This window comes from Amphiprion ocellaris, chromosome 4 (genome assembly GCF_022539595.1).
Source record: "Amphiprion ocellaris isolate individual 3 ecotype Okinawa chromosome 4, ASM2253959v1, whole genome shotgun sequence".
NCBI lineage: Eukaryota > Metazoa > Chordata > Actinopteri > Pomacentridae > Amphiprion > Amphiprion ocellaris.
This window is the reverse complement of record NC_072769.1, coordinates 6292909-6307227: the sequence shown is the minus strand read 5'-3', so window position 1 is coordinate 6307227 and position 14319 is coordinate 6292909. Positions and strand designations below refer to the sequence as shown.

The 14319-nt window shown below is 40.7% G+C and overlaps 1 protein-coding gene across 1 annotated transcript; it reads right to left on the bottom strand.

Moving 5' to 3' along the window:
* Positions 1-5041: 5041 nt before the first annotated feature.
* On the bottom strand, positions 5042-10758 carry LOC111581977 (myeloid-associated differentiation marker-like protein 2). Its single transcript, XM_023290413.3, has 3 exons — positions 10134-10758; positions 9592-10042; positions 5042-7213 (listed from the first exon to the last, which is right to left on the bottom strand). The coding sequence occupies exons 2-3, from the start codon at positions 9870-9872 to the stop codon at positions 6562-6564; spliced, it is 933 nt and encodes a 310-aa protein (XP_023146181.1). The 5' UTR covers positions 9873-10042; positions 10134-10758; the 3' UTR covers positions 5042-6561.
* Positions 10759-14319: the final 3561 nt, after the last annotated feature.

The following is a 14319-nucleotide window of genomic DNA, read 5'->3' as shown; positions in this document are numbered from 1 at the left end:
GTTTGTGTGCACGTTTGACAATGTGACAACGAGAGAGAGCAGCAGAGAGAGAGAGAGAAAGAGAGAGAGAGAGAAAAGTAGCTTTGTTGAATGAGAGAAGAAGATGTGCATATTTAATATCTCAGACAGACAGAAAATCTTTCCCAAGTGCTCATACGTCTCCCTCCTGCAGTCTGAGACAAGAATGAGTGACAAAGACTGAATACAAAAGAAACGACAGCAGGGAAGTTAAGGCATCCAGTGTAATGCCAGCTTTCAATTTAATGTCAAACCAAAAACTAATTTCCCACAGCACATCACAAAATCCCAGGAACAAATCAGCCTGAAAGTCCCAAAAGAACCTGTAGAAGACGAGCTGTACAATCAGGTGCACTTCTTCTGTATTCCTATCTCGGGTTCAGTAGGTATTAAGGACAGATTGATGATGGAATTAACTGAATTAATCAAAGAATACAGACTTCCTTTGTTCATAAATGTAGTGAGGTAGCCAAGAGGAGATTGAGAGGGCAAAACTGTGGCCAGAATGTCACAGTAGGATGAATAAGTACTAAAGGCTGTGTCATCTGTGTACTTTTTATGGAAATTAATGTTGACAGGGGGTTGTGTTCGTCTAATAATCCTCAAAATAAGACGATCAAACTTGCCTTTAATTTGATCATGAATCCTTTTTTAGCTTTTCTTGAAACAACAGTACCATTATGTCAGTGTAAAATGGATGATAATGGAAAAATGTGAGCCATAATATAAGAGTAAAAGATTCTTGATTTTAAATAATCCAGAAATCATCTCATAGAAAATACACTTTGCTCAACGCAGCAATCAGCAGCACATAGCAACAAAATTACAGTCTCAGACTTGCATCCTTAAAAAGAAAATGTGGAACAACAGCAAAACAAACAGAAGGACTATAGGTGCAGGAGGGTTTCTTCATCTGAGAAAGAGATCTTTTTCCTCCAGCCTTCCTTCAAGGTCCCACACTGTGCCGCTTTCAATCAAATTAATAAAAGTCTCACATGGACCCATAATGTCTTTTTTTTTTCGCTCAAAATAGTGCAAAGATGGTTAATTTCACAGTGACTGTATAAACAGGTGTGTGCATCTCTGAGCCAACATATTACACGGAAATATTGCCAAATATCATCATTTTCAGCCGTTGTTTTTAACTCGTGTTGTGGTGAATTTGCAAGATTCCGTTACAATTACAAAACTGGGGTTCTGAAATGAAGTGACTCTGAAATGACTCACGATAAACTTGTAGTCTTAATAAGCTGCATTTCAGCCGCTGTTTTATAGTCATTTCATTGTCTACTAACAGAAACAGAAAAATATACAAAATGAGAAAACTTTATTGGGAGTTTAGCTGTTTTAAAATGCAGTATACCTGAGCACAGGGAGCAGGAGAGAAGCAATCGAAGACCAAAATTGGTACTCACTGTTTCTGGCCATGCTGTAAGTTCCAAAGCTACTGGTTCAATGTTTTATCTGAAATCGACCCAGTGTCTCTCATCTGTTGCCTTCCAAACAGCCATGTTACACCAAGAAACAAGAGACTGTATATTATTCTTACTTATGCACATTTTACTGCAGCGCACCAATGAAAAAGTACCAACAGTTTAGAGCTGTCAGAGAATGTTGGAATATCTTACATGTGTTTTACATTCAAAGATTTATCAATTATATAAGATGTGGGAGACCTGTCCAGGTTGTCCCCTGTCATTGCCCTAAGTCAGCTGGGATAGACTCTAGCCCCCCCACGACCCTAATGAGGATTAGGTGGTGTATAGATGATGGATAGCTGGATGGATAAGATGTGGGAATCTTATGTGACATACATGGAGTCGAGTATATTAGCTAACATGCTGCAAGGTTTTTGTTCAATGTTTTTGATGTAAAGTAAGAATGTGTAGGAAACTGAGCAGATGTTTTTTTTTTGGTTTATTAAAACTAATAAATATATATTAAAAATCTCTTTATATAGATAGTTTACATCAGGAACACTGTGCAATGTGATTCAGTCCAAATCAGCATTAAATATGTGTCATTTTTGCTCAATTTTTCTGTTATTTCATCCACCTCTGAAACTGTTCTGCACTTTAAAATAAGCACTTTTGCTGTTTCTGTTATACTCCAGGATAGGAGAGCTGCGTTAGATCCACTGGGAGTGAAGGTTTAGACTTTAACAATGTTCTACACACAACGTTAGGCAAAACAAGAGCCGAGAGCTACGAGTGGAAGCTGACTTCAGCAACATGCGCCATCAGAGATTAGTCACAAAAGCGAGCCAGTCGTCCCTCCATGTGCCTCCCAGCTGGAAAAACCAGGAGAGGACAGTTATGATGGACACCTGTCGCAGCTCATCTTTGTCAGCAGAGTTCATACACTGCTATGTTTAAGACCCAGGCCCACAGGGAGAGAGGAGCAAAACCAGTGCCAAACATGGAACAGCTGCTATAAGGGGGTCTGTAGAGGAGCAGGGAGGGCGAAGACCTTAACGGAGCTCCAGATTTCTCTGTAGTGACACCCTCCATCACTTTCACTGTCATATTCCACTGATATTACAGCTCCCTCTGGAAAGAAGAGTGCAAGTGAATGAAACCTCTAAAGGGTTTGTCAATGGAAGTAAAGATGCTGAATACATCAGAGAATCAAAATACTTTTAAAAGCAGCACATTTTTTACGACTTCAACATTTACTGCTGCAAAAAATCATCACCAGTTTACACAAACCACCTCCAAATCCACTGCTCAGCTGTCCTCTCTGTATGTACAAGCTATTCACTTGTATTTACTTACTAATTTACATAAATTGGCACAGTGTCGAAAATAGCAAATCTCTCAGATTCGCAGTGACGTTTCCTGCAGCCTGAGACAGATTTGGATACAAGAGCAGCCAACTGGTGTTGGATTTGCTGCTGAGCACCGAGACAGTTTCAGGAGGTGTTTGCTGTGCCACAGTCGCTTCCCGAAGACTTAATATAATACATCCATAGCACTCGCAGATGTGACAGGGCACTACACTGATCCTGGATTAGACAGATGAGATTCGTCGAGGTGACCAAAGCAGAGAGGAAGGAAGGATGGAGAGCAGGAGGAAGAAGAGGCGACTGGTGATGATGTGGGAGAAAGACAGGCAGGAAGAGAAGGAGAAAATCTTGGAGTTAGGGGAGAGAAATCTTAATGTAAGAGAACAAAGAGAGACTGAGCGGATCAGATCTTCTGTCTCATTCCTGCGGAAATTAGCACTGCCGACAAAAAATACCTCCATCTCTCCTCATTTACCCTCAAAGGTGCAGAGATGGTCGGGTAGAAAGTCACTCCATCAGGCAATTTAATCATGGAGGACCAGAGCTTGAGACTGTGTGAGAGGATCTGTTGGGTTGTACGGTCAGAATCAGTGATCATGTCCTGAACGCACACAGCTGAGGAGATGATGAAAAGGAAATTGACACAGCAGAGAAACAACAGCAAGCCCTGAATTTGTGGATTCATTATTGAAAGAGACCATTTAAGAATCGCGTCACACAGCTTGCAGATGGAGTCATTTACCACTTGAATACTCACATGTGGCAGCAGCAGACAGAGTGAACAATATTTGCTTTCATGTCTGCAGAGTGAAGAGGTGTACATAAAATTTGAGCACAGTTGAGTTTAGTTCATTATTTATGTATGAAAATGCTGGAAAATGGTATAATTCTGCAAGAGGTCTTTTTTTTTTTTTTTTTTTTTAACTATTGTCACCAGTGTTCTCAATCACATGGACTTAACCTTAGTATTTAGTCAGGTAAATGAGAGTCTTAACCTTGACATTTAAGTTATTCAGGTAAATTTACACAATAAATAATATTATAGGGTCTTAACTCTTAATATTACATTTATTTAGGTACATTTACATTATACATAATATTGTAGGGTCTTAACCTTAATATTTAATTTAGTAAGGTCAATGTATATAATATATACTATTGTATGGTTTAACATTTAATATATCATTTATTAAGATCAGTTGATACAGTAAATAATATTGTACAGTCTTGAGTCTCGTAATATTTTAATTAGTCAGATAAATTTATGCAACATATAATACTGTAGAGTCTTAACCTTGATATTTAAATTAGCCTGATAAATTTCTAGAATTAGTAACACTATGGCATTTGCCTCTCATATTTAAATTAATCTAATAACTTTATAGAATTAATAATGTTATGGATTTTGCCCCTCATTTTTAGTCATAGTAAATGCTGAACAGTAACCCTAAAAGTTAGGCAAATTTAAAATAGCTTCATAATTGGCTCAATTTGTATTCTTATAGGTGTGCTGTATAAATAACAGTGGCTTAATTTAATTAAATATTTGGGTAATTATGTAAAATAATTTCATATCTTTGCATTGTTAAATTTAAACCAGAATCCGTAGATTTTTATGGCCACTAGGGGGCCGTGCGACAATCGTTAAATACAACATAAAAACTATCTGCTTCATATGGAGTAGAGCCCCTTGGTCATGGTCAGCTGTCCCAGAACATCACCAAAGGATCCTTTGGTTTCACTGTTCAACTCTTGGTCGTGCTCCTCGAGCAGCTGTTGCAGTATGGCATGGCTCACTGTCCTGCTGGGAGAGGCCAGTGTTGAAGGGGAGTGCTGCTGCAAATAATCCATTTATGTGGAGAACATCAGGACCCAAGGCTTCCCAGCAGAACATTGCATTGTAATGAGATTACTAAAATCACTCACTTCATCTTTCAGTTGTTTTAATGCTGTGGCTGAGGAATTATTGCCTTACAAAGTTGACAGCAGTGTACAGAGCAACATTAGGTTTCATTTGAAATCATGTTTCTGGAGGCCAAGGAAAAGGGAGTCAAATATTCATTCTTCTATTAGTGTTGTTTGGGTTTCTACAAACCCCTGAGAAAAATATGTGGTTCTTCAGCTGCTAAGTACTCCATCATGTTCACCAGTTAGTTGCTAACTCTGTTTGGTGCTGGGTTGGTAGTGTGCAATCAGTTTATAAGAGCCTGTTCAACGAGCTGGAATAACTACAGCAGCTTGAAGTCGGTAAATTAGCGAAGTTTATTTGAGTATAAAAATCACATCAATGCACTTTACACGGGCCATCTAACCACACAGATCATTTCTAACCCGTTTGGCATTTAGCTGTTAGTGACATATCGGGTCATTTGTACCATCTTCTGTGAGAATGTGCAAACACTCCTCGGTCACACTGACCGTGAAACGTGGCAACTCAGACTGCAGGTCATCAGACAAAACGCAGCAAAGAGACTTGTTTTTGAGCTTGATTTTGCTTTACTTTACAGACTGAGGGAAGCTTTTCACAGAGAGGCTTTTAAAGTCACCAACCTCTTATAAATGCTGTGTCATGGCTTCAATATGAGCGCAGGCAGCTCATGTTTATTTTTGGCAGCCTGGGTAAAGTCCGTACATCGCTGGTGTGGGGTTCGCAGATGGCAGGGATGCCACAGATGCCAAAGCCAGATTTACTATTTATACTCAAGACTTTATCTATTATTTGAACAGATATACAGGAAGTATGTGCTATGCCAAGGGTCAGAAATTGTGGGAGTGTCTTGTGTTATGAGGATTTATTGGAACATACCAGTGGGCCTGGGCTGCTTGGGTGAGGCTGGTTCTCAGGGAGGCAGGGGCCACCTGAGTGGGGTGTGGCAGAGGGGACACCGTGGTGAAATTCCTCAACAGTGCTTACAGTTAGATTTTGAGGCAGCAGACTATATGCAGCACCAGTGATGTTGTGGGCATGGGATGTTTGATAAATAACCATTTTCACCCTTCAGTCTTTTCTGTGGCTTTAAATATCAAATATATTCACAAATAAAATAAACAGTGATGCAAAAAAATAGCTCAACCCTCTGAACCCCAAAACCTGCCTGCAGGTTTGAAAACAAATCATTAAAATTCTATCATTTATCAGAGCTAGAAACTTAACAAGCTTAAGATGATCATCCGAATCGTGTCATTCTGAAAGTCGCCTTTAAAAATGCCAAAAATAAACAAGTCAGTGAGTAACCCTAAAATTTCAGGGACTTTTGTGCAGACCTGGGCTGAACTGCAGGCTGTACAAAAATGAAAATAGTACAATATGTATTATGTGCAGAACCAACTTTTTAAACGCATGTGGGAAATGTACATTCCAGGTTTTAGCTTTGGTAAAACATTCAATTCAATTCAATTTTATTTATATAGCGCCAATTACAGTCAAATTGTCTTGAGACGCTTTACAGAACCCATATGCCTGAACCCCAGAGCAGCCCTAAGGCAACAGTGGCAGGAAAACACCCTTTTAACAGGGAAAAAAACCTCAAGCAGAACCCGGCTCTAATGTGGGGGGACCCATCTGCCTGCTGGCTGGGCATACTTCAAGAAATTCAACTTTCTTTTTTTAAGGAATCATAGCTGTGTCATGTTTGCAGTAGAAATGAGCCCACAGCAAGTAGAAATATGACAGAAGCTAGAAACACCCAGAAACTGCTTGGGGTTCAGAGGGTTAAACCTTTTAAGCTAGTGATGTGACATCAAGTTTTCAAACGGTGTTAAACTCGTGAGTTAGTGGACACCTGTGAGGAGACAAATCGTATCCTCTGAGAGTAGATCAGGTCCACTAAATAAAGTCCAAAGTTGACAAAGGAGAACACCGCCACGACTACTTTGCTGTCCCACGGACATTTTCCCCGTGGACATGACGAAGGTCTAAATGGGGAACCATATTTAGTGTCAAAGCAGAACACTGGCCACACCACTGATGCACTCAGGTAGAGCAGCACTTCCAGGAGCGTGCACACCACCACAAAGCGGTCAAAGGGCATGCAGCGCACCGCCTTGGTCCGCCTGCACACAGTCATTATGACCACCACCGCAGTCAGAGTGAAGCAGAAAGCGTAGACAACAACACAGAAGATAGTAGCGGCATATTGGTAGTACTGACTCCCGTTGGCCAGAGCTCCAAAGATGATGCAGGCTACGAAGCCTTGAACCACTTTGAGAAGGCCGGAGACGGTGGCCATGTAGCCCACCACGATCTGGCCCGGCCTGGCTCGGCACAGCACCACCTCAGCTCCGTAGGCCAGAGTACCCAGGATGGAGCAGACGGTGACGGCGATGCGGAAATCTCGAACATCACAGCCGGCGTAGGGACACTCAGATCTAACAAAGAACAGCGGGTAAACCACAGAGGCCGTCACGTAGCTGCAGAGGAAGACAGAAAAACGTGATTGTTCATATTTTGTTAAAGCACAGGAGGAAAAGCTGCTCTGGAGGGTCACAGTGGGGTCAATAATTTAAAATGTTGTGGCTGTTTTTGGAGATGTTTGTTGTAGCTGTAAACTATTCAATCGGCACAAGGATAACAGGTGGTTATATGTAGGACGAAAGCCTTAAACTCTGTCTCGGTTCAAAGATGGTTACAGCTACTTATGTAGGATTGAACTATTTGTTCAAACATTCCTGATGCTCTGCTCTGGGATCATGTATAGATGCCTGATCCATTTCCTTTTAGTGATGAAGAACATGAGATGTGTTTGCAAGTTCTTGAGAGGTGCACAATGCATTTCACTGCACATTATGCTATGTATAATTGTGTTTGCGGTCTTGAATCTTGAATCAAACAGATGTTAAATTGGAATGATTTTGTATTTACATCTGCACAAACAGAACATGAAGTTTATATGGGGAACCAGTTAGTGAACAATTATTCATCCAGCAGGTGGAGTTCTGAACTAGAGTCGTCAACATAAGTTTACATAAACTTGTAAAGACTATGTATACCATGGCAGTCTTTAGTTTCCAGTGACTCTTGTAACTTGTAACCTAATGATAAAATGATCAAAACCTATGTGCCTTTGTCACAAGAAAAACAATCATGCATTTTGTTTGTTTGTTTTTCCTAAAATTATTATAGGTCTGCTGGAAAAATGACAAAATCTGATGCGTCAAAAATATGCATACAGCAACTTGAATTATGTAAAAAGCTGGGAAATATCACATTTTCTGGCCTCTTAACTTCTTATGAGAGAATATGATTGACTACAGCTGCTGACTCCTCTGAGTCACTCACAGTAAGGCCCATTTGATGCACTCATTACACTCAGCAACAAACTCCACAGTGGGAAAGTAGGAGCTCAGCAAAAGTCTGAAAGAGCAAATCGTTGACTTGAACAAATCAGAAAACTCATGTGGAGCACATTGTTCACTTTCCTTTTAGCTCTTTTCCTCTCGTCACTAATATCTGGTTCTGGGTGTGGCTCAGTTTGGGGATAAGACTGACGGCTAATCGCAAATTTCACAGCTCAATTCCCAGTCATTCTGCAGTGTTCTTGAGCAAGACATTGACCCTAAAGTTAGTGCATATGTGAATAGGAAACCTTGCAAAGCTCTTTGAGTGCCGCTAAGGTAGAAAAGCGATATTGAAGAGCAAACTATTTACCATTTGAGCTGCCTAATGCGCTGGTATACATACTTAAGTTCACTAGTGAGGAGCTAACTTTGTCTCTATGCCTTCTGGTGCTGAGCAGCTAGCATGAATAGAGGGTTTATCAGAGCCTTATTTTAGCTGCAAACAGCAGCCTGAAGCTGTTGGAAGATGCTGACAAGACGGGCAAAAGTAGACCAAACAGTGAAACCAAAGCAATGAGTTAAAACAATTCCTTGTAGAGCTGAGAGGAACTCCAGAGTTTAATGATAATTCTCAGTTGTTTCAACACTTTGATGCCAAACATTGTCACTTTTACCATTGTACCATGGCTGAGCATTTCCACCTTAAAACTGCAGCGCATTTATCACAGTCTAAAAAAACTTGGCTTCAGACTTACAGAGTTTTTTTTGTAACAGACCTAAAGAACCAATCCTGTCAGCTTGCTGGTGGGACATTTTATAACATTATTCTTCTTTAGAATCAGTTTAAACATGTTACAGCTTGCCACAGTGTGGTAGTTTACCAGTATTATATCAGAGTTGAAGGTGAGCTGGTGTGTTCGAGATGCAGCGAGAGGGGGTGGGTGTGTAGATCGGCACATTCTAGTGGAAGCAATAGTGTAGAATTACATCTAAGTTACTTTAAGACAAGATGACATAGTTTTCATGGAAAGAACTTCTAAATACAAGACTTCAATGCACAGAAATTAGTTTTTAGGGGTTAAATTAACAACCAGGGTGGAGTTTAATGTAATAATGTTGGTTATATAGTAGGTTTAACCATTTTTTGGCCACAGTATACAATTCAAATGATAGATTATGACAGCAGACAACATGATTTTAACACTATATATATGATACTGTAAGATTTTTATGCCTTTTTGTAACCTAACAGCGTATTCATCAATTCTTTTCCACTTAGGGTAAAACAAGTCCCAATTCTCTGCAAAGATAGTTAAAAGTTAAGGAAGGTTTGTGCCTCATAATTAATGTGTTAATCTCTGATGGATCTGAGTCATGGCTGAGCGGATGCAAATTTGCCTCGTGGAAAAACGGATGCCTTGTGGGATGAGATAACAGCGATGGGCCCCGGTGCAGCTTCCTGTGTGTAAGTCTTCTGTACCATCATTTTCAGAGCTGAAAATGTGACTTACAGTAGCGTCGCAAAGGCAGCACACGTGACCGTGAGGTTGTCCCAGGATACGGGCAGGTAGCCGTGGAGACGAGTGGCGTCCAGGAAGAACACCAGAACCGACATGGCGAAGCAGAAGCACCACGCCGCCATGCAGAAGACGCCGTGTGAACCGCTGTAGCCGGCACTGTGGGTTACCATGGCGACCACAGCACATCCCATGGCCAGTTGACAGAGGCGGGCAGCACCCAGAGGTGAGAGGAGGGCCTTCTTGTTGAGGTACGGACCACCCTGAGGATCCATGATGGCGAGGAGATAAATATACTGCAGTGAAATCTTCAAAATTGAACCTCCAGGGCCTCAAAGATCCAGTAGCCGCACAAAACAGGTGAGGTGGAGTTTAATGTCTTAAGACTTCTGGGTTTTGAGTTTTAGATGAAGTCATGTGACCTTTTCCAGCGTCTTGATGACATCTATCAGAAAAAAAGCAAGGAGTTGTTAAAATAATTTACTTTCATAGCTTTAAAGTTCAGATTCCACTTTAAAATCAGCGTGTGTGTTTACCTCTCTGTGTTCTCTTCATCCACTTTCAGTTTTGCTTTGCATCCCTTCAGATGAAATATTACACTGTTCAGTCCCTGGAAAACTCTGGTGCCTCCAAAGCCAGAACTTGTGTCTGCCCTTCTGCTCAAATAATCCTCCAGTGTCCAAACACGTGGCAGGATATCCAGAGGCGCAGGTGGTTTTGCAGTGTCACTCGTGTTGGTGGGGACTTTCTGACAGTCTTATTTCTGTGTTGATGAATCAGTGCAGGGGAGACGCATTTTTGAGATCTTCGGTCAGAGCTCAAGTCGGTCACACACTCACCCTTCAGCTGAGAGTTCACTCTGATCATGCACAAACATTCACGCTCAGTATTGTGCACCCAGAAAACCACAAAAGATGAGTTGAAATTGAGATGAACTTGTAGATTCTGGTGAGTCTTGTGGTAAATAGCTGCCACAGCGTCACATCAGAACCTGGTCTGGGCCGATGCCGCAGCTGAAGTGGTCCAGACTCAGAATCCCCTCGTGACGTTCAGCTCTCATCCTTTTACTTTCTGTTTGTCCTGCACTCTTCCTCACACACTTTCTCCTTCCTCGGTGTCCCTCCTTGTGCTGTGAGGAGGGGAGCTCACAGACCAGAATGGAAGTTATTTGGGGTTGGGCCGTCACCACATGAGCGTCGGAGGCTGGCGTACATGTGGCTGGGCGTGGAGTCGGGGCATGCAGACACATTACAGACCCTGTGGAATGAGGTGGGATAACTGACCCTGTGACGGCAAGACAAGCCGACCGTGAAGCACAGACACAAATCAGGATCAATATCAGATACATTGAATAAATTCTATAGACATTTTTAACTCCTGGTACCACTGAATTGACATGACCAGAAGAATTTAGATTTTTTTTAACATCCTTTTTAGTTTTTTCATTGTGCCTCTAAGTGCAGGATTTCAGCGTCAGTCCTGCTACCTCCACTGAATGAACAGACTTCTACTCTTTTAGATGTTTGTCTTTCTGGAGAGAACACAAGGTAATTTATGTGTCAGAGGGCCTCTCAGCTATATAAAGTGTTCAATATCATATGGATAAAAAGGTATAAGAAATAAATAATTAGGTAAATAAATGACCTAAAAACATGAACTAAAACGTTGTGAAATCACATTTAAATGATCTAAACTCACTTTAATGAAATAACATGTGGTATTAAATAGTTTTTCATTTTTATGTTATTATGTGGAGTATTCGTCACATTGTCTCTGCAAATACACACTTTAAAACACATGATGGAGTAAATACCTGCAGACCCATCTCTAATTCATTTCGACTTGACTATCAGGCTGGATGATTATCAAATCAAATATTCAGCATTTTCTTGATTGTACTGTCTTTTATTTATGTATTTATTTTACAGATTCCGATTAAAATAAATGAAATAACTGTGGTTACTTTGTGGTGCCGAGCAATCTCCTGCCCACAGCTTTGACTGGTTACACGCCACAAATTACAGCCAATCAACACTCAGTGATAAATGCTCAAAAGCTGTATTTTAATTAAATATTTCTAAAACATAAATAAACGTGTTGAAGTTTCTGCTGGTCTAAAATTTTGACAGCAAGATAAAATTTCTACTGCGTGTATGCTGTACATTGGTTCAAAAATATTGATCTTCTTGATCACTAATATTCGGATTTAGTACTGGCACTGACAAGATCGTATCAGCCTTAGTCTTGTTCAGTAGAAGTTCTCAATTCCTCTCTCCTCGTGTCTCCACTAGGAGGGACTACGATATTAGAATAAGACACAAGTGAAGGAGACAAGGAGACATTTATCATAAATGAGAATCCCCTACTGAGCATCATCAGTAATTCAGGCTGTATTTCCTGCCAAAAACTGATAGCCTCTCTCCTTATTGCTCTGTTTTGGTCTCCTCCACCTGCCAAGACAAACGGCTGATAATTCTGCACCATGTTGAGCAGCCAGCAGAGGACTTATCAAGCTTTTGTTTTAGCTGCAGCTGGATGCAGGTTAATGAAGATGCAGTTTGATCTGAATCATTAAATTTGAGCTGGTTGATAAAAACTGCTGCGAGGAAAATATAAAATGACAAAATTCCAGGACAGACAGGGACAATGACTAGACATGCTGACAATATTAGCCTTGGAGGTGATTAAATTCATTATTTTTGTAAAGGATCACATTGCACATCTTAGCCCGTGTACATTCAAATAAACCATTCTTCAGACATGTAGTTATATTTTATGTTGCTGAGCATCTGCTTTCAGGAAATGAAAGTCTGAAATGCAGTTTTCCTTGTTGTCAAAATGTATTTATTATTGGATGATATAAAGGTACAGACCGATGTGAAGTGATTCCAACTTTGTAACTCAGGCTGCTTTAATTGCAGTGTGGTTGCTAATAACTATTCTCTAATTATCAGCTGATGTCACTTTGATAATTAAGCTGGGTGTTGAGATATTTGGTGCCTACAAACCCTGTAAATACTCACATGGCTTGAACCACGACTTCAGCTTTACCTCACAGCGGCAGCAGTGACCAGAAGAGTTAGATCTGTGTTCTGAGTTTATGCATGTAATTAGTCTGCCATCTCACAAACAGCAGATCTGTGTTCAGGTCTCTGTCTCCACCTGCTGGTCCAAGATGGTCTGCACTGTATTATGAGTTGATACTTTAAGGGAAGATTTTAAAAAATGTAATTCTATTGACAGGTCTTGTGGAGTATGAGTGAATATTTGGCAGAAATGTTGCTCTGGGTCTTCTTGTGACTTTAGAGGAACCTGTGTTAAATCTAATAGATTTAGCTGAGGATCACGTCTGAAAATTAAAAACACTAAATTATCTGGGGTGATGAAGCTCACCAGAAGTCTTTAGTCTTCAGTGTTGAATGTCCACTTTATAACCATTTAAACTTGTCATGGGTGCTCTATGTAGGGTTATTTTCGCACATTGTGTCCCTTTAAAGCAAATGAATGACAGCCTCACGTCTACAAAATGTGTCTTTCAGCATTTCACTTCAGAATACTGCAAAGATGGATCAATTCACAATTGCCCTGGTTTTACTGTTGTTCTAAAAAGGCTGCTTCAGTGTCTGCGGCTTTAAATGCTGCTGTCCACACCCCCTTCAGGAAGAAGACTCTTTCTGTGTGTGACTGACAGCACAAAGTACAACCAATGGCTGCCCTATTGCTGACACAAACATGAGTGAGTGTGAGATCAGGACTTTCTATTACTTCTAACTAATCTGACGTGGAAATATTGCTGATTTCACAGCATAACTGCTGTTTTTAACTCGTGTTCAGGGAGTTTGTCTGATGACATTACAGTTATAAAATCAGTAGTTTAGCTGTGCAGACCAGCAGCTTGAAAATGACTCTGAAGTTACTGCTGGGTAACATGTAATATTAAAGGACTGCGTTTCAGTCGCTATTGTATACTTGTTCCGTTCTCTGACAACAGAAATGGAAAAAAATATGAGATGAAATGAGAAAAGCTATATTGAGAATCCAGCTGCATGAAAAAGCAGTATATAAGAGCACAGTGAGCAGGAGAGAAAAAGATATAAGGTAAGATTGTGTATGAAATTAGTTACCTGCCAAATCCTTGTTTATTTGTTTCATATCAGTCTTAAATTTCCCACCATCTCTGAATGGATATATACTCAAAGCTAATGGTAACGTTAGCCACATTAGCCAACAGCCACAAGTAGTGTTAACTAACATAAAGCTAACACCCACTACCATTATTATGACTAATATTGATCATCTTGTTACAATGCAACGTTCTGCTGGGAAACCTTGAGTCCTGATGTTCATGTGGATGTTTGACATGTACCACTCACCTAAACATTGCAGGTCAAGCAACCCACGCACCCCCCATGGCAACAGAAGTCCTTGATGCCAGTTGCCACCATCAGCAGGGCAATTTCACTTCAACACACCTCAAAAAGTGCTCAGGAGTGGTCCGGGGAACATGACAGAGCTAAGCTGTTCACCTAGGTTCACCATTCCCCAGATCCACATCTTATTAAGCATCTGGATGTGCCAGGATAAACCTGATCTAGGTAGGTCCCACCCTGCAACCCACAGGACCCACAGAATTCACTGCCTCCATCCCAGTGCCACAGGACACGTCCAGAGGTCCTGGTCAATGCCCCACTGGGTCAGAGGAGTTTTAGCCGCATAAAGGAG

Coding starts and splice junctions, on each gene's coding strand:
- LOC111581977 (XM_023290413.3), bottom strand. CDS start 9,872: ATGGATCCTCAGGGTGGTCCGTACCTCAACAAGAAGGCCCTCCTCTCA. Junction 7,214..9,591: donor GCTGCCTTTGCGACGCTACT/GTAAGTCACATT, acceptor CTTCCTCTGCAG/CTACGTGACGGCCTCTGTGG.